Here is an 18,844-nt window from a genome sequence, read left to right on the forward strand (position 1 = left end):
AGTTTCCCCTGAAAACCAAGAGGCACAGAGGGCAGTAAAGCCTGAATTTGAAAATCAAACAGAAAGGCAGTGTAGCACAAGCAGGTGGCCGGGTGTGCGAGTTGACCGAAGATCTAGTTAGGATATTTAATGACTGACTGGAGTGAAGCAAGGAGGAAGTCTATTGTGTCCAGCTCTGCAGCGTCTCAGCAACACACATGGTGTTGCACATTGGGATATATTTCATGCACAGCTGCTACTGTAGGAGATGAAGAGGGAGGGGGGGAAAAGGCACAACATCTTTAAGAAATTAAGGAGGGGAAAAATATACAAGAAAGAAAAACAGGGCAACAAAAAAATAAAATAAAATAAAATCTTTTAATCTGAACTTTCTCTGTATCGATGAGGGAAAACAAACAATAAAAGCAGTGACCAAATGACGCTGCCACTCTGTTCCCTCAGCACACAGAGTGAGTTAGGGTGGGATATGCAAATACCGGCTGTCTGCCTGCCCCTTTCGAGGCTGCAGAGCAGCACGCTGCTTCTTGTACTCACACACACACCCTCACTCGTGCAGAGAGCCGATTGCCGGGAGGGTCGAGCCCTGTCGGCAGGTCTTGAACAATCTTGCACGTGTGTATATGGAGCTTGAATTTTAGATGCTTTCTTCCCTTATCTTCTTCTTTCTTCTGCTCTCCTCTCCCCTCCTCCTGATCACCTTTGGGTTGTTTTCCTTGCCTTTGTTCCCTGCCCTCCCCTCTTCATCCTCTGTGCCTTTCTGACTTGCATGTTAGGTGTGCTCAGACCTTTTTTGCATTACTTGGAAAACTGAAAGTGCACAAGGGACAGGATGCTATAGCAGTTTGGGCTCCATGTCTCCTTCAGGGTCCACCAAAGAAAACAAGACTCCAACTTGTGGCAAGAGATGACTTTATATTCAGTTATGTGGAACTAAAGCTGACACTTTTTTTAACCTGTCTGCATCACCAGACATTTGCTTTTTTTGAGACTCTGGGACTGATTTTTTTTTTTAAATCACAACAATGTGGAGCAAACTGTGCCAGCTTTCAGCACAGATCTTTCTCTTGGGAGTGATGCTGTCTGTGGTGAACAGCAAAGGGACGTTGTACGGAGGCCACATCAACCCGTTCTATGGAAGCAGATATAACCTCTACAAAGCCGGAATCAATCCTCTGCACTCACCAAGCAAGCCTATGACCCGCCACAAGTAAGTGTCCGTTACAGTTAATAATGTTTTCCCCTACCAGATGTTTAAACATGAGCCTAGACTTCAGCCCATGCTGAACATCCACTGACAGAGCCGTGCCTGCTCTGTTGCAGGAACATTGGCTCTAGTTAGGGTTTAATTGACATTTCTGCAGGCTCAGACCTAAACACTATCCAGGGGGTAAAAAGCAGCAACATGCTCGCAGTGCCACAGAAACAAAGTCATCATTATGGTCGTTATGATGCAGCAGAGTGAACGATGGGATCCCTCGCAGTGAACGCGAGCTGTAATAGGAAGGCGTCGGTGGCAGAGACTGACAGCGCAGCTGGATGCTTGCTGGCAGAAGGGAGTGGCACAAAGGTTTTCCAGTCGACACTGAAACAATAACACGTGGACTCATGTTTGTTTCCTCTGATGTATCCACACAAATACGTGAGGGGCTATTACTCAGTCATATCTAATGAATAGAAAACAAGCTGAATGAGCACAGCCAGCTATGAGATGATATTAAATAGACATCACCTGTGAGGTTAATTAAAGTTTGCGCATATGTTTGTGTAGATAGCGGCGACTGCCTGACCTGCAGACTTTCTCTTTTTTTGTCTTCTTCTTCCCTTTTTCTCCTCCCCCTTTTCTTTTTGTGCTTGGCTTCCCATCGTTACTGTTATGTCTTTGGACAGCTCCCCAGCTACCTGCTGCTCCACTCAAAATGCCCCAGGAGACCGCTGAATGCCCAACCTTACTTTATTGGGTCTTCTACATTAAATATGCCTCTCCTCATCCTGTACCTTTAAAGGGAAAGCTCAGGATTTTGGAAGCAATCTTCTGTACGAAAAAAAAAAAAAAAAAAAAAAGGTCAAGGCAGTTAATATCATACCTGTAGAAGATAGCTCTCTTGGGTTTTTTCATTTGGTATAAATCCAGACTCATTGGTCCCCGAGGTTGAAGCTAACAGCTCGATTATCTGGAAACCACTTCAGTTTGGTGAGATGCTGTTTAGAAGCTCACAGTACAGAACTTTGTTGGGATAAGAACCTCATAAGCAGCCAAATTAATGTTGACATGAACACGGTTGTTCTGTTTTGCTCTTTTGGGATGTGCACTATACAAACGTGCAAAATGAGAAGTGAGCCACATTTTGACGTTACATAAAAAAAAAAAAAAAAAAAGGGGGGACAGTTCAACCTGCATTAAAAGGTTAGTTAAGAATTTTTAAAGGGATGTTTTGCTTAAAGGTTGTAAAGCTTATAAGCATTTTTTTTTAAATGCATTAGATCATTTTCCTTGTGCCTGCCATTAGTATAAATCTCTATTAGTTGTTGCTGGGGGCTGAAGCTAACAAGTTCTGTGGGAGAAGCCAAGACCAAAACAAACTTCTACCATCTTAAAACAATTTTTACCCAACCTTACTTTATTGGCTCTCCTACATTAAATATGCCTCTCCTTACATGCAAGTATTATTTTATGAGCCTTGAAACACATCAACACATGTATTGTGTGGTTATTTAGAACCTGGCAACCTGCACCCCACTTTTTGCCCAACGACTGCCAGAGATTGGCACCGGCCGTCACCGCCCCTCCCCCATAACCTCAACCCAACTCCGCTAGATTAAGCACGTACAGACAGCGGACTGATGGACGGGCAGCGTTAGGAGGTAGTGCACTATTAATTATCAGCCTGAACATGTAAAGCGTTTTCAAGCAGTAGTATCTAAATAATATGAATAATCACAGTAAACATACATAAAGATGGTTTTAAGGTTCACAAAATAGTGTTTCTATGAACTGTTCATGGAAACACCAACTCTGCTTTGGTTTTGGCCTCTCTCACACAACCCATCAGCTTCAGCTGCCAGCATCGACCAGATTTATACTAACGTACAAAGAATATGATCAACTGCAGGTAAGTTATTGAAACAGAACCTTCTTTAGTTGTTCCGTTTATTTTGCCCTTGTAAAAGCAAAACTGGATTTGCTCCTCACATTAACTTGAAATTGAATGTGTATAAAACCCTATAAATTAGTATAATGCATGTTTCAAAAGAAAAGAAAAAAACCCCATCATGTTGGTATTATTATTAATTGGGAAAAGTAAGCGACCACATTGCTGATGGAGTTATCCAAACAAAAGCTCTGTCACGGGAGCTTTTAAACAGCATCACACCAGCATACTCCAAATTACTAACACGTGCAAGCATTCAGCTTTTTTATTTAGGTGGGGACCAACCTTCAGCCTCTCAGCATTGAGTGCAAGCTTTTATAAAGTGACAGGGCTCACACAGCTCTGAATATAACCTGTTATTATTAGAGCTGCCAAAGCTCCAGTGACAACTTGCAAAACAGCAAACGGGTAGATTTTTAACAAACGTATAAAGAAAAGCAAGGTTCTTGCTTCACTCTGACCGTTCTCAGGACTTTACTGTGAGCTCTGCACCTCGCCTTTCATCAGCTCATAGGAAGCTGCCCTTCGGTACGAGTTTCCAACGTAAATAGCAAGCGCTTAGTTTTGACATTGACTCAATAAAAGCTGAATTGACATTAAAAAAGCATTCATTTTTATTAATCAGTCTTACGTCAGCGTTTATTAATCAAAAATTAAAATTTGACAGTCCGTGCAGTTTTGACCCTCAGTCCTTTGGGTGTTTTTAGCATCACTCCACACATCTGCAGCATGCCAGTGTCATAAGACAGAAACACCCATTAAGGAGCTCATCATCATGGTGCCAAATCTATTTCTATCTTGGAAACTATTTCAATGCCTGATTCCGCGTATTAACTCATTTACCAGCACTTTGAATTGCCTTGTTGCTGAAAATGTGCTACAAAAATTAACTATTTACCTACCACATGCTTGTGTGTTCTGCAGGTAACTCTCTATGCGTTTTTGAGCCTCAGTAGGCATTGTTTCTCAACATTCATGCCCGTGAGTTTAACAATGATGTTTATCGAGAGCTGATGTCCTTGTTGGAGCAACGGCGCCCAAGGACGTGTAAGTGTCCGACAGACACTTGTGTTAGGAGAGCTCAGATGTTGTCAACCTGACTGCTCAGTGGAAACAGAGGCTTAATAATAACACTTGTTCTGCAACTCGTACGCAACATTATCTCCGACTGCGTAAATATTTTATTGTGTCTGTAGATTTGAGTTGCGTTGAGGAAATCTCCAAGGTCGAACATTTTCTGTTTCTTGCTGAGCACACAGTCACATTTTACGACACACATTCCTGCTGCTGAAATATTTGGGAGTCCTCAGCCTGGTTTGTCGTCACTTTCAATTATCATCTATGTTTTGGCAGCAAAGCGAGTGATTTGATTTCACAGTCATTTCTTTCATTCAATGCGACCACTTGCTGCTGTGAGACAATTTATGGTCCTGAAAGCCTCTGACAGTCAGTGACATCTTAGACGGCTTAGACACTGTATCTCTCTCTGACTCTACAGCAAATGTTAGGATATTCTTCTCCTTCTGTTTTAAAGTTTCTTTTTATTAAAACAGAAACACAAAAAAGTAATTGCATGTGAAGATTCTCATCCTCTCTACTGTAAAACAGTGGAAGAATAACTGAATACTGAAGCAACAAACAAGTCATTTGAAAAAAAAAATAAAAATCATCTCGAATCCTGGCAGTTGTTGGGTGTCACTTGTAACCGCCGATCGGATTTGAGTTATATCTGTGGGTTTTTGGGTGATGTATAGGACAGAGATCAAGGGGCAAAGGTCAGGAAGCTGATAGAGGTTAGAGGTTGTGGGTTGCTCTTGTAAGTTTGGGTTGAGTGCCCAGTGGAGGACGGGAATGGAGCCAGTCTCCTGCTAAGAATTACAAAGACTGGGCAGTAAAGTCCCAAGCTCCCTTTAACCGAGTTATTAATCAAACTTCAGGCTTTTTCTGGTGCAACTTAAAGGCTTTCAGCGTACCAAAGAAACAGAGGCAATTTCTCATTCTGTGTTTTACCTCTCCATGAACGCAAGATGATTCAAATGTTCTGGATAGCTTTGATTTTATCACGGAAGAAATAACTCTACTTCCCCAGTTGCTCTAATTGAGGCTTTTGTGTGGTTTCAGCATCTGCATTTGGTATTTAGTCAGGTTTACACTCAGGAGGGCCCATCTGGATTGCAAGTTTTGTGTAAGAGTTGGCTTTAATTTTCAGTTATTGCAGCACAACGGAGGTAGAAAAAAGTAGAAAATGTAGAAAAAAACACGGATGACGTCCATTACCTTTTCTCTGACGCATCACATCATATTGCCACATTGAGACCAGATGTTTGTTTGATGAAGAAAACTGCAGCAGAGAGCCACTCAGAACCAGTTCCTACCTGTCAATAGGAGTCGTTCATTTGAGACGAGGAACTGGAGCAAAGTGAATGCAACTGGCTGGACTTCCTATTGCCATCATTTGATCAACTGGATTTAATTATATAACACTATCAAAGGATCAAATTAGAACTACATTTTAATCTGACAAAGGTGCAAATAATGCATGTAAGGTGTGATGCTGAATTTGTTTGGGGTTTAGAGGACAGGTACTTTGAGATGAACCGGTGTCGGTCTGTTCAAACAAAAAAATGGTCTTCTCCTAAAAAAAGTGGACAAATTAATCATGCTATGAATCTTAACACCTTGTTTACTAAACATCCTTTCATAATTAAAACAACTTTATTCTCTACATTTCTCCATCCAGTTCCCATTCACGACAGCCCGTTCTTCTTGCCAACGTATAAGCTGCAAATACGCCAAAGGATATTGTTTCTGAAGATTTAGCTGATCAGCCTGGAAATTAAGATGTAATTATTTTTGGCGTTGGGTTGAGGTATTTGGTTACTGTGAGCACTTCTGCACACATGGTGTCCACATTAAGTACGTAGCCAGAGGACTACTGTCAAAAACCAAAGAAATCTGTTTTATAAGCAGAGAAAAACTTAAGGGATTGCGTTATAGTTCTGTTTATCTATTTCAATTACAGCAACAAGAAAACTGAGCTCTCTCTCTCTTAAAATGTCAAAGTTTGTGCAGAGTTGGTGAATGAAAAGGCAAAAATCAATTAGTTGAGATTCACTTTGTGTTTTCAATGAAAGGCTCCAGTTCTGTCCTACAGCTACGATGTGTACCCTGCTCTTGTTTTCAAGCATTTTTATTCAGTGACTGAGAAGCTTATATCCCACACAGTAGCTGCAGTGAGTCTAACTAATCTAATAATACTGTTTAAACACATTTTTCTTCCACAGGCATAAAACGTAAAGCAGATTATGTGCTCTGGGAAATGCCTAGGGATAAAGTGAAGCAGATTTTTTTTTTTTTCTAATTTGGGCATCTTTGCCTCTTCCTGCTCAACATAAAAAAAATAAAAAATACCTAAAAGAAGTAGAGAAGGATTATGGTGTTCAACAAATCCATGAGCTAACATGTAATACCTCTATTAGCAATTACAAGAGTTGGGAATTGAAATAAAAAGCCCATGTTTTTGAGGTGTAATAATGGAAGGTGACTCGGCTGACATTTTCCTCCGAATGTCAGACGGATCCCCCAAGGTTTTAGAGCTGGGAGTATCTTTGACCTCCATCATTAGCCAGGAGAAGCCGCAGTCAACCAGACCGTAGAGCTTGAAGATACGCCAGCTGGCATCATTAAAAGCATTTATGAAAAGAGATGGGCCCTGGAGGAGATCTGTTAGCCTATAGACACAGCTGCTGAAGGCCTTATAAAAGATTGCATGGGTTCCTATCAGCCCCCGACCAGTCGTAAATCTGTCCGAGCCGACAGCGGTGGCCCGGGTTCAAACAGTCGGGGACCCCTGCAGGTGAGAGCGTGGAAGATGAGCCACCGAGTGTCGCAGTATCAAAACAAACAGAGGCTGATGATGATGAGGCAACACATGGACGCCAAGCGGAATCTCAAACGGAAAGATAAATAATCCAATATCAGTGACAGAGGCGAGCAAACGATTGGCATGCAGTCATGGTTGAACAGTTTTTACATTTTAAAAGGAAAAATGACGCAATGTGAAATGGAAGGTTGAACCTTGAGTTAGGTTGAGCCTAAGAAGCGTAGAGGTGTAATATTGTTCTGACAGTCTTTGACGGCAATTCTGCTCTTTCCCTATGATGCTGTAAAACTGTTACTTGCTGGACCTTTTGACTAAGGGAGAAGAAAGGAGGTTAAAAAATTCAGTCAATCAGTGGAAGTGAAACGAAAATGTTGTGCGGTGTGACAGTGAGGACTAAAGTCAGGTGAGGAGGGATAGAGCAGAGGTTACAGAGTTTGGCTCAGTTGCAGAGGTTACAACTGGGTGGTATGTCAAGGGTATACACCCACACTGGACATCTGTTTTTTTCTCACATTTTGGTTGTGTTTTCTTGCAAATTTCAAGAAAACGGCAAGGGCGTTTCTAATAACACATGCTCTTAAAAACTGCTGGGTTAAAAAACAACACAATCTGGACTATTTTGTCAGTCCAGTCTTCGGTCAAACATGAATTATATTGGACCATATTTAACAAAACAGACACCAAACAACATACAGTTGGATTAATGGGTTTAAACAGCTTACTACGTCAGGATTTCTAAAGTCTAACCTTCACCTATAAAAGGAACCAAAAGTTAGAGCAAAGCGAGTTCTCACCAGAATCGTGCAGTTCTTGTGACTTATTATCCACAAGAGATCAATTATTCATACTTGGGAAAACAGCAGGTCTCTCCTTGCAGTTTTTAGAGTAATTTCGTTTTTCTCCTGTTTGTGATCCGTTTATGATCAGTGAAAGACATGGTTTGAACTTCGTCTTCCTCTCTCTGCTCTTTGCTCCTGCTCTGCATGCATGAAGAAAATCACCTAATTAGTAAGCAGTTTCCTCCTGCGTGTAATGTCATTTCAATGTGCGTTGTTCTGTGAAGGCCCGATGTTTTTTGGTTAGAGAACATTAGTGAACAAACAGCATCGTGACGACCAACAAACACGGCAGACAGATCAAGGAGACGGCTCCGAAGAGATTTAAAGTTTAAGTGAGGAATATTCTGACAGGGCAAATGCCAAGAAAAATAACATTATTGGTTGCACATTGGGTAAATGTAATTGTTAAAACAGGTCACTAAACTCTAAAGGAAGTGGAAAGAAATTAAGCACAAAATAGGTTCTAGAAATTTTTAGAATTAAATATACTATGATACAAATACAAGTATGCAGATGTAGGGGCACAGAAAAAAAAAAAGCATGAAAACAAGTGCTGTGGTAAAATGAGACCAAATTTGAACTTTTAGAATGAAAACTGACACTGAATATGAACCGGAACACAATCACCCCACCATCAAAGAAGCTGGTGTATAGCAACATACTGAGGGGACATTTCTCTTCAGCAAGAATGTCCTTTTTTTCCAAAGTAGATTTGATTAAAATCTTGTTTACGTGCAAAGCTGGCAAAGACATTCCCCTTCAAAACTCACAGATTTTATTTTAGAAAGCAGTGAGTCTAAGATTCCAGTGCATTAGTCACGTCCAATTCAAGAATATGACATCCATCCACGTTTCGAGTTGCATTGAGTGAAGATATGGTAGTTGTACTTTTGAGGGGTTTGAACACCTTTGCTAGGTAATTTATACAAACTCACAAATCCACTGTACTTGATCAAGTTGTAACAATTTTGAGACACAATTACCTTTTTTTTTTTTACCTCTGCTCACCTTGTGTGAACAATATATTTTAATAAATTTGTTCCTAAATTCTCCCAACACTTGGATCCACATGAAGACCCCTCAAAATTATAGAGCTTGTTCACAAACGGTGCTTGGTCTGTTCATTCTGGGCGACTGCTGAGACATAGTTCAGCATGGAGACTCAGGAAAGGGACGTCATGCCTCTTATCCCCTAAAAACACACATGAAAAGGGCAAGGGAGAAGATCTGGGACTATTTTTGTATCTGTTATATTTGATCATGCAGTTGAAGAGGGTTGCTTTATTTTGCAAAATTGTCCTTTCGGGACAATCTGGGAATAGATTTTCTGATCTATGTTTTCACCATTGATTTTCACATCCACCTCAGATCACATGGATCTGAATTTTCTTATTATTTTTTCCAAAGTTCCCAGATCAGGGCTTTTCCCAGCTGTAGAACACACCGAGAGCCAAAACAAATGTCTCCCCACCCTGGAGCAGACATGGCAGAAAAAATAAAGTCTAAAGACAGCTCTCAACTTTTATATCCAGGGATCATATTTTTGAAATCGGGTTTGTGTAGACTGTGCAGGTTTTGGCATATTATTGTTGTCCTTCAAGTAAGAACCCAAATATGTCATGAAGTGTGTTTGGTGGTGAGGAGAGACGCCGAGACCCAGGTTATGGTGATGATGAAGGTTTAATGATGAATAAGCACCCAAACAGTCCAAGGCAGGCAGCACGGTAGGAACAAGCACGCAGCTAAATACCGGTAGCAACTGTCAAACAGACTAGACGGAACAAACACAAACCACAATACATACGACGAGGATCCGACAAGGAACACAGACAACAGGTGGGTTTAAATACACACGGGGTAATTAAGGGAATGAGACACACCTGGGGAGCAATCAACGGGGAGGACAGGACAGAGACTCACAGGGAAACAGGACTGAACACAGAAAACTCAAAAATAAACACACAATAACACGGATCTTGACAAAATATTGTTTGATACAGCAGAGGAGTTGATCTACTTTGCCCAATACTGCAGTGTGGAACAACAGAATTTTCAATGCAACTGATTTTTTTTCTCTCATTTTGTCACACAATAACCTCAAACTTGGATGTATTTCATTCTGAAAATATGGGATAAAAGTTACAAAAATTCTATAAATGTTTGAAGTGGAAGAAAAATTACACATGCAAAACAATTCTTACCAAAAATAAAAAAAAAATGGTGATATGCAAATTTAGAGCTAGAGTTTCACTTGTTTTTGTTTCTGGAATATCTCAAGTATGGCCAATCTGGGTGGAGCAAGTCAGCAATTTGTAAGTCCCACCATTGATTCTCAATTTTATATATCAATGTTGATTTTAATTGGCCCATTGTAATCCAGGAATCATTTCATTGTCGCTCTGGCCAAACGTTTATGATTCTTGTCCTGAAGGAAAGTAAGCCGCTGCTTTAGTTTCAGACCTATAACAAATTTTATAGGTCTGAAACTCCATCTATCTTTTCATCAATGCTGTCCAGCTTCTCTCTTCCTGCTGAAGAAAAGCATCCCCAGATCAGCTGCCACCAGCAAGTGTCACCATGGTGACAAGAGTGTAGAGCTGGATTTCCACCATGCACAGCAATCTCAGCCAAACTGTTTCCCAGCACCTTACTCTCTCCCTGGTGTCATTCTTTGGAGTATTGAGGATTAAATATTATACAGAAATGCATCCAAATGACACTGACAACTTCAAACTGTGAAAACAGAAACAGTGATGAGGAATGTGAGAGTCCAGTTTGTCCCTTTCTTCTTCTGGGCTTATGTCTTCTTTGCTGATTTGAAGGGCTCTACCCTCCAGATGTGCACCTGACAAACAACTCGGCAAACATGCTCACTTTTCACTTCACTCAGCAGCACTCCATACATGTGTGTAAGAACAGGGTCACACATCTCCTGTGATTTATTTACATTACACTAAGCTGCTTTCTGTCAGCTGCTACAAGTACATATGCAAATTTTGCTCAACATTCACATTCTCAAATACAAACTGCAAATGCTCTAGATAAACCTCAGATGTCAAATCTGATTTAGATTATATAACATTTTGCATCACTGTAAAACGCCCCGAAGAAAGTGGATAAAGGAAAAGAAGAAAAATGGCTGTGTGTGTGTGTGTGTGTGTGTGTGTGTGTGTGTGTTTCCTCTGAGGCGTACAGAGTAACAGATGACAGCGGAGGGAGTGATCAGTGTCAAAATTTCTCAGAGATTGTAAAAAAAAGAGCCTCCAAGTGTGGTCCTGGGTGAAAACAACATGAAATCAGTCCATTAGCAATGCAGTCATATTCGCTGTACATGTGTCAAGTTGTTTCCTGGAGGATCTGACGAGAAACCAAACACGTTATCACATTGGTTGTGCAATTTCCACCTGCCATACCTACAGCAAACCTCATCTAATAAATCGTTCCAGCCATTAAATCTGCTTGCTTTCTGTTTGTCTGCAGCAACCAGCTGCAGCTGCACGTGCATGAGTCTGAATGCCGCCAACGTACAACACCGGCGCAGGTTGACAGGGTCGTATGAAAAGAGCTCTCTCATTCCGGCGCCTGCCCTTTCCCATCTGATCCCATTAGCATATGTCAACACTTTCAGAGTGGTGGCACTGCGAAACATTCTGCCCATGCAGTCAGAAGCTGATCCCTCGCAGATTTCGAACTGGTTCTGCTCCCTGAACCTGTTAACTCAACCCTCCTCAAATCCCCCTGTTGCATCCAACATGACTATTTACGCCAAAATATCTAGGAGGCGATGTTAAGTACCGCATGTGCTGTTAAATAGTCCCCACTGAATGCAAAAAAAAAAAAAAGCAATTCTTCACATGTAAGCCTGAAGAGTTTGGATCGTCACTTCTCGAGTTGCAGCGAGTCCAAGTGAAAAATTTAACAGTTGCTATAGCTGCGCTGGCTGGAAAGAGAGAGTTGAGGGGACAGAGGAGGCCCAACTCCAGCATGATGCAACAAGTAGCTGCAGTCATGTGTTATGTGGATTCTGAGTCCATCTGAAGGACTCGTATCAACCACTCTTTGATGTGTAGCTTAATGCAGTGTTGCCAACTCATACAATGTTGTCTTTAAACCAGTGCTTTAGTTATGGATGATTACATATACAGACTTACAATTACCCAATTGAAATACTTACACGAAGCAGAACCCCAGCGGATAATTGGATCTAGAGGAACACAATCAGATCTGTCTTTATCAAATATCTTTTTTCTAGCAGAAACATTTACAGCCCTCTGCTATGGGCGGAGTAAAAGTTTCACATGATGTAAACAAGCATCTATGTACTTGTTTAAAGTGAAACTGACTATTTTGAGAAACAAAACATTTTGTATGGTGTCCCTCAGGGCTGTTCAGTATGCCAGCACAGTTTGGTTTCTTTGAGCAGGCCTGGCAAAGACTCAGGCGCTATAGATAACGGCTAAAATGAATTCAGATCATTATATTGAATATTCCACAGGGTGAACATCAAAAATCAGTCCAATTTTCTGAACTGGTAGTGCAACACTAATTTGAGAGCTTTTTCAATTAGTGGATTTGCTAAAGTGATTTCAGCTGTCGATGCACCTGAGTCTTGTCTACAATTACAATTTGGAGAACAAAGCTTATAGGATCTTAAATAAAAGTGATTTATGTCTAAACTTTCTTTGTTCTTCACTAGGCCTGATTTCAATCTGACATAATTCTTTTATGCCTGCAGAAACCACTGTGCTTACATGGTCCAGAAGAACATCACCTGCATCCTCCAGGATGGAGTGGAAACCTATGTGAAAGCCGAATACACCACCAAGTGCATCTGGGGTCAGAAATGCCCTGTAGTCATGTATGTCAAAAAACCTGATCAACAAAATCCAAGTATTTCAAAACGATCTTAAACTAGTGAATTGTCCATCTAAATTCATAATCCTTTGATGTAGTGGTTAAAGTGTGCAATTGTGACTTTATGTTTTTAGAAAAACTGCATTAGACAACTGACACCTCCCCTGATATAACCCATGCAAGTGCTGCCCTCTAGTGACCAAATCACATATTGTTTTACAGCTGGAGGTTTTATGCATCTGTGTCAGTTTTTTTTTATTATTATTATTTTGACAGCTTACAGGGAAAATGTGGGAAATTAGTCCTTAATTTTCTAATTATTTTCCATCTTAGATGTGGATTAGACATTCCCAAACTATAGATCATGTGTCAATAATTGAGTTCTAACCCAATGGTTTAGTAAGAAATGTTGAAAATTGTACTGTATCCTCTCTGATATTATGCAATATGTATTTAAAACACACTGACAGAAAAATTTTACTGAACTCTATCTTCAAAGTTCAATCTGTGAGTGTGTGTGTTAAAGGAGGAGAGTGAGTTTGATTTTAAACAAGATAATGTTAAAGTTGAGCGTTGACCTGAGCTCAATCCTCTGATGCCACACCATTTACACCACAATTTATCTTAATCTCCTAATCTTCCTTTAATCCACGTTTAATCCCATAGAAAACAACTTCCTGCAGTTTTTTTTCTCTGTGCCGTCTATCCATCTGGAATCTGTTCCAGGTTGAATTATTTAACATACAAAAGCATATTTATATAGCTGAATCATCTCTATTTGCACTGACAGAAAGCATTCTATTTGTATCTCGATTCATTCAGGTATAGAACATTTCACAGGCCAACATACAAAGTGGGGTATAAGACTGTGACTGAACTCGAATGGAGATGCTGCCCTGGTTACTCTGGTGAAGCTTGCCATGATGGGCCCACATCACTACCTGACATCATAGGTCCCCATCGCCCCGGTATTAAGGGATTTCCTCATGGACCAAAACCTCCAGTGGACCAGAAGCCTGGAGGAGCTCCATTGGATCCAGGCAAATTCTTCCCCGGAGGAAAACCTAACTATGGTAAGAAATGAGCCATGGTTGTCTTGTCCAGAAACATCTTGTTTATCAAGCTTTTTCTTGAAATTCCAAGTAACAATGTGACTGTTTAGGAGTGACAGGTGAACGTTTGGACCGCATGGAGCTGGACCTACGTCGCCTCACCCAGGGTCTAGAAACCCTCAATGGTGTGGTGACTGGCCTCGAGGAGCGACTTCGAACATCCCTCCGTGAAGAAACCAACAAATTACTGGTGTCCCTGCTGCCCAACCCTCCAAGAACACCAGACTCAACGGTGGGATTCGGGGTGATCCCAGACGGATTGGATGGAGGAGGAACCATAACTGGATTTGGAGACTTAGCAGGAAGAGTGACTGAAGTGAGGGATGAGCTGCGAGCCAAGTCTCACATTTTGGAAGAAATTCAGGTACCCTGTCTTGAAATGGTATAAAGATTGCAACCATCGCAGTTCTTCTAAGATTTTTATTTAAATGTTTTTGTACCTTTTTTTGAATATATATGTATTTCTTTAGGGTATGGTCATAGGTCATGATGGCCAGCTGAAGAAACTGTTGGATGGAGCCACAGGTGAACCCATTCCTGGTCCAGGCTCAACCTCTTATCTGGACGAGATCTTGGATGTTAAGTTAGCTGGTGTGAGAGCTGAGATCCTCGACGGCTTTGAACGGCGTCTTACCGGCATGGAGAACCACTGTGAGGAGAAGATTGGGGAGGTGCAGCGGCAGTGCCAAAGAGAGCACTTGGATGGCCAGGAGCAGATGCAGCAATCTCTGGACGGCAGAGAGACTGGCCTTAGGGAGGAGTTGGGTACCTTGCAAGCTCAGATTCAGGGTCTGACTCTGACTGAGAGCTGTTGTGGACAGGTATGGGTGATTTTAGTCCACAATTTCTCAAATTTTGTAATATTAAAAACCTTGATAATTAATTCTAAAAATATATGTTGATAATTACAGGTGAACAGCTTGTCTGAGCGCGTGTTGCGGCTAGAAGAATCTGTGAAAGATATAAGCGAATCTCAGAGGCAGCTGCAGACGGCCCTCTCTGAACAAACCATTCATATAGAGACCCTAGTCGAGACGCGCCTGGTGGACATGGAAGGAAGACTGAATGCCACCAATGGTGAACTCGGTGGGGTTGAAGGGTTTCACAGTGGTCTGGATGGATTCAAAACCTTGCTTGAAGACAAGTTGAAGACTCTAGAGGAGAGGCTGTTTGTGGCAGTGGAAGAAATAAGCAATGCTACAACTCCTGCTCTACTGGAGGGTCAGGTGGTTCCCGCACTGGAGACAGAGATTGACTCAGTCAGGAGCAGAGTAGAAGGAGACCTGAGTGGAATTCAGAAACAGCTGTTAGACCTGGAGCTCCTTTGCACTTCCAATTGTGCCCAGTCCACCCCACAAGGTGAAGCTATCACAGACACCTTAACAGGTGAGGAATGTAAAGGAATGGATAAGAAGATGACAGACCGTTTGGACTCCCATTCTAACCAGCTGGACCACCTAAACAACACCTTGAATAACCTGCTACTCCGCATTGCTCAGGAGGAATCAGAGGGCTCCGTTCAAGGAGAGATCACCCTGCTAAAGGTCAATATAAACTCTGTGAACCGCACTCTCAAGGGCCTGAAGGACTCCATTAGCTTCATTGCAACTGAAGTGGGCCACGCTAACTCATCGTGGGAGCAGAGGGAGCATCAAATTGTCAACCAAGTGCAAGGAATCACCAAACTCATGGGCCATCAGGCTTCCCTACTTGGAGCAAGCGAGAGGCGATTGGCAGAACTTCGGGGTGAGCTAGCAGCTCTGAAGAGACAGTTGTCAGGGGGGCTTCAAGGCTGCCGCAGCACAGCAATGGAGGTGCAGAAAGAGGTAAAGGTCGTTGACAGCAGAGTGAGCCAGGTGGAGAGCCAGTGTAGCAGCCTCGGGGAACTTGCAGAGAGCCTGGAAAGAATCAGGGCAGAGCTGGAGAAACACTCTGTTGCCATTCTGAGCCAGGTGAACGGTACAATGACCTCTCATTCAGAGCAGCTGGATGATCCGAAAGGTCAAGTCCAAGACTTTGCATCCAAGGATGCCACCAAACAAAACAATGACCAGTAGCATTTAGGCTACAGTTTTAATAAGAAGGACTCACTGTATTGTATGCTTCTGACTAGGCCCAAGTGCCTTATTTTTATTTTTTTGCTTCTGCCTCTCTTGTTCAAACAGCATTTGCACAGATGCAAATTACTGCAACGGGTGAAGGTCACATAAGCATCTTTTTTCCAGTGGCTCCAGATCAGCTAAACAAGAAAAACTTCTTTCTGATTCTGTAACATGGCAAAAAATATTTTCACAACTGTTTTATTTTATTTTATTTTTTGTAGGGCATTTGTTTATATTTCTCTTGAGTATTATGATTGTGTATGTGCTATCATTTTAACTTATATGAAGTGACTGCATAATGATGATGTTGAACTGTTTTTATGGAGAAATGCTAACAAAAGAGAAAAATGCTGCTACAGGTTTCTGCTGACAAGCATACCTGACACCACCCATATGGATACTAGCCTTGTCTTAAAAAACAAACAAGCAAATACTGTATGTCAACTTGGTGCTATGTACATTTCTTTTCATATTTGTTTTAAATGTGTTTTAAAATTGCTTGCATACATATCTGCTTAAAGAGTTGTCCGTATTTCCAGACCCATTTATCTAAAGTACAAAGATGTTCCACGATTGACCATAAGGGGACAGTGAGAGCACATTTCATGATATTGAAATCAAAATCAAATAAAATCGGAATGTTCAAGACTGGTGCCTTTAGGGTCCCTTTTATTCAAAAGATCATGTCAACACTTTAAGACAGTCTACTACGATGAGCTCAGTGCAACTGTTTGGTCTCTTGTAAGTGGTGATCTGGTGTGAACTCCGAGTGGCTTTTAATTCTCCGTTTGATGCATATTCATTTTAACCACTGAAGCATGTTAAGGAAGAGAATATCTAAATTAGTTAACTTTGGAAAAAGTTTGGCTCTCTCTTCCTTTGGATCCCAGGTCCTCTCGGCGAGCCACGTGTGGCCACAAGGAAAACAACAATGTGTGTTGACGTCACAGAATTACAGAGTTTAATCCAATATAAGACAATGCATAAACTTAGAAATAAGACAATGCACAAACTTACACCAGAAACTGCAGAACAACGGAGACATACATTCGTTTACCTGACAGACTTGGAAAAGAAGGAAAGAAAGAAAAGCAAAGACGTACAAAGATGTCTTTGGAGAATTGCAAGGGCAAATCTGATTTGTTACTTCTGTGTAGAAAGTTTTATAGTAAAGGCGTATTCTTATCTTTAATTTATTCAAATAAGGCGTATCTTTGCTCATCCAACCAGGAGCTATCTCTGACCCTTTATCTGAAGCCAGAAACCCCTGCCGTGTTTACGGCCTTTCACAGATGAGTGTGAAAAGCTACAACTTCTCCTGTATTGTTTTCCCACACAGAAAAAAAGGCAGTTCAAACGATCCTAGCAAACCATCTGCTGGAACTACAGGTAAATTAAAGGTCAAAAAGTCAGAATACATTACTAATTTCAAAACCACAATTAGGCCATTTGAATCAAGACATGTTAAGTTTTAAAACTAGCTTATTTTAAATTTATTTTCTCAACAAGCAGCATCATGTAAATATATTTCATGATGGCGGTAGATATGTAACGGAAGAAAAACCAATATAACAAAACGGTTATTCTTTCGACTCAGGCAAACTACATCAGAGCGAAAATTCCCCTCAGCTTAAAAAAAAAAGCAAAAGTTTTACTGAGAAACTGAGCAACACAGAGGGAAATGGATAAACAAAAAACTTCACATTAAACATTTCTTTTAAGATCCTGCAAAGAACAGACAGGAATAAGATACTCTTAGTAAAAAAAAAAAAATGTTGAGGAATATGTACATAACTCTAAGCCAGCCAGGTAGTAAAAGCCAGTCAAAGGTTTCCAAATGAAATTCCACCCGCAAGTTTTCACCCAAAAATAGTTCAGCGTATGGCTAAACAGCAGTGTCAATTCCTCTCAGTGTCTGTTACCACAGAATTAGGCTGTAAATATGGTGGGAATTACAGCAAAGCCAGTTGTCAGGTTGCACTTACTGCAGGTTTCACATAATATCATCGTACAGTTTGAGAACGCAGCATCTTTTATTAATGAACTGCCTGTCAGAATGTAATGGGGACCAGAAATATGTCGTTAATGTACACTGTGAGGCATATGGGACAGAAGAATCTTAGGAACGGCTGCACAGCTGTCACAGACTCAAATAAATTAAAACACGCAGGAAGCTGTGCTCATTTCATGTTTCTCAAACAGTTAGGGAGCATCTCGCAAAAAAACAAAAACAAAAAAAAAAAACAACAAACTGTCACCGCATGAGACGGGTAATCACATAAAGCAGACTCAGCCCAAATAAGGGCATGAGGTGAAAATGTGAGAGGTATTACAATGTGTGCCACATCAACAGTTGAGAATGTATATCAGTGAGTGAAGCAAGAAAGGAAGCGAGATGTGGAATTTAGTTGCTCTTGCAGGCCAAAAGCTCCGTCAGCAGGTCTTCTGTGGGCCGTCAGCACGTAGCTTTAAAAGACAACATTTCACAGAAACCAGAACAGGATAAAGTTATTCAGCATAATGAAAGCCAGAGGCTGTACATAAAAAAAAAGACAGTGCAGGAAGCAAAACACGGAGCGGATGCAGGAGGCTGAGGTCAATGGAAAAAGAAAATAGAGATATACAGAAAGGGGACACAGACCTGTTGTGAGGGTAAGCTACAGCACTTCTGTCATGATTTATATATCTCAACACGTGCAGGAATGTTTTCGTCTTCTTACAGGATCTACTTGGATGTTTGTCTTTCAGCAACCTTCCCATGCTGCCTGAAATTAGCGTCGGAAGTTTAGGATTTAGCCACATTAAGACGTCGAACTTTCTCCGCATTTCACTCTTGTTGGGGCAACATTGATTGCCACTCAGTTGGTCTGGTTGGAGTACTCTGCGACGTCTTTCTACTCCTTTA

The 18,844-nt window shown here is 41.2% G+C and overlaps 1 protein-coding gene across 1 annotated transcript; it reads left to right on the plus strand.

Annotated features, from left to right (window-relative positions):
- Positions 1-507: 507 nt before the first annotated feature.
- Positions 508-16,587, plus strand: emilin3b (elastin microfibril interfacer 3b). Its single transcript, XM_007557654.2, has 6 exons — positions 508-1,207; positions 12,607-12,729; positions 13,548-13,798; positions 13,888-14,201; positions 14,308-14,658; positions 14,749-16,587. Exons 1-6 carry the CDS (start codon positions 1,023-1,025, stop codon positions 15,892-15,894), a joined length of 2,370 nt encoding a protein of 789 aa, XP_007557716.1. The 5' UTR covers positions 508-1,022; the 3' UTR covers positions 15,895-16,587.
- The last annotated feature ends 2,257 nt before the right edge of the window (positions 16,588-18,844 follow it).

Source organism: Poecilia formosa, unplaced genomic scaffold, assembly GCF_000485575.1.
Source record: "Poecilia formosa unplaced genomic scaffold, Poecilia_formosa-5.1.2 Scaffold90, whole genome shotgun sequence".
NCBI lineage: Eukaryota > Metazoa > Chordata > Actinopteri > Cyprinodontiformes > Poeciliidae > Poecilia > Poecilia formosa.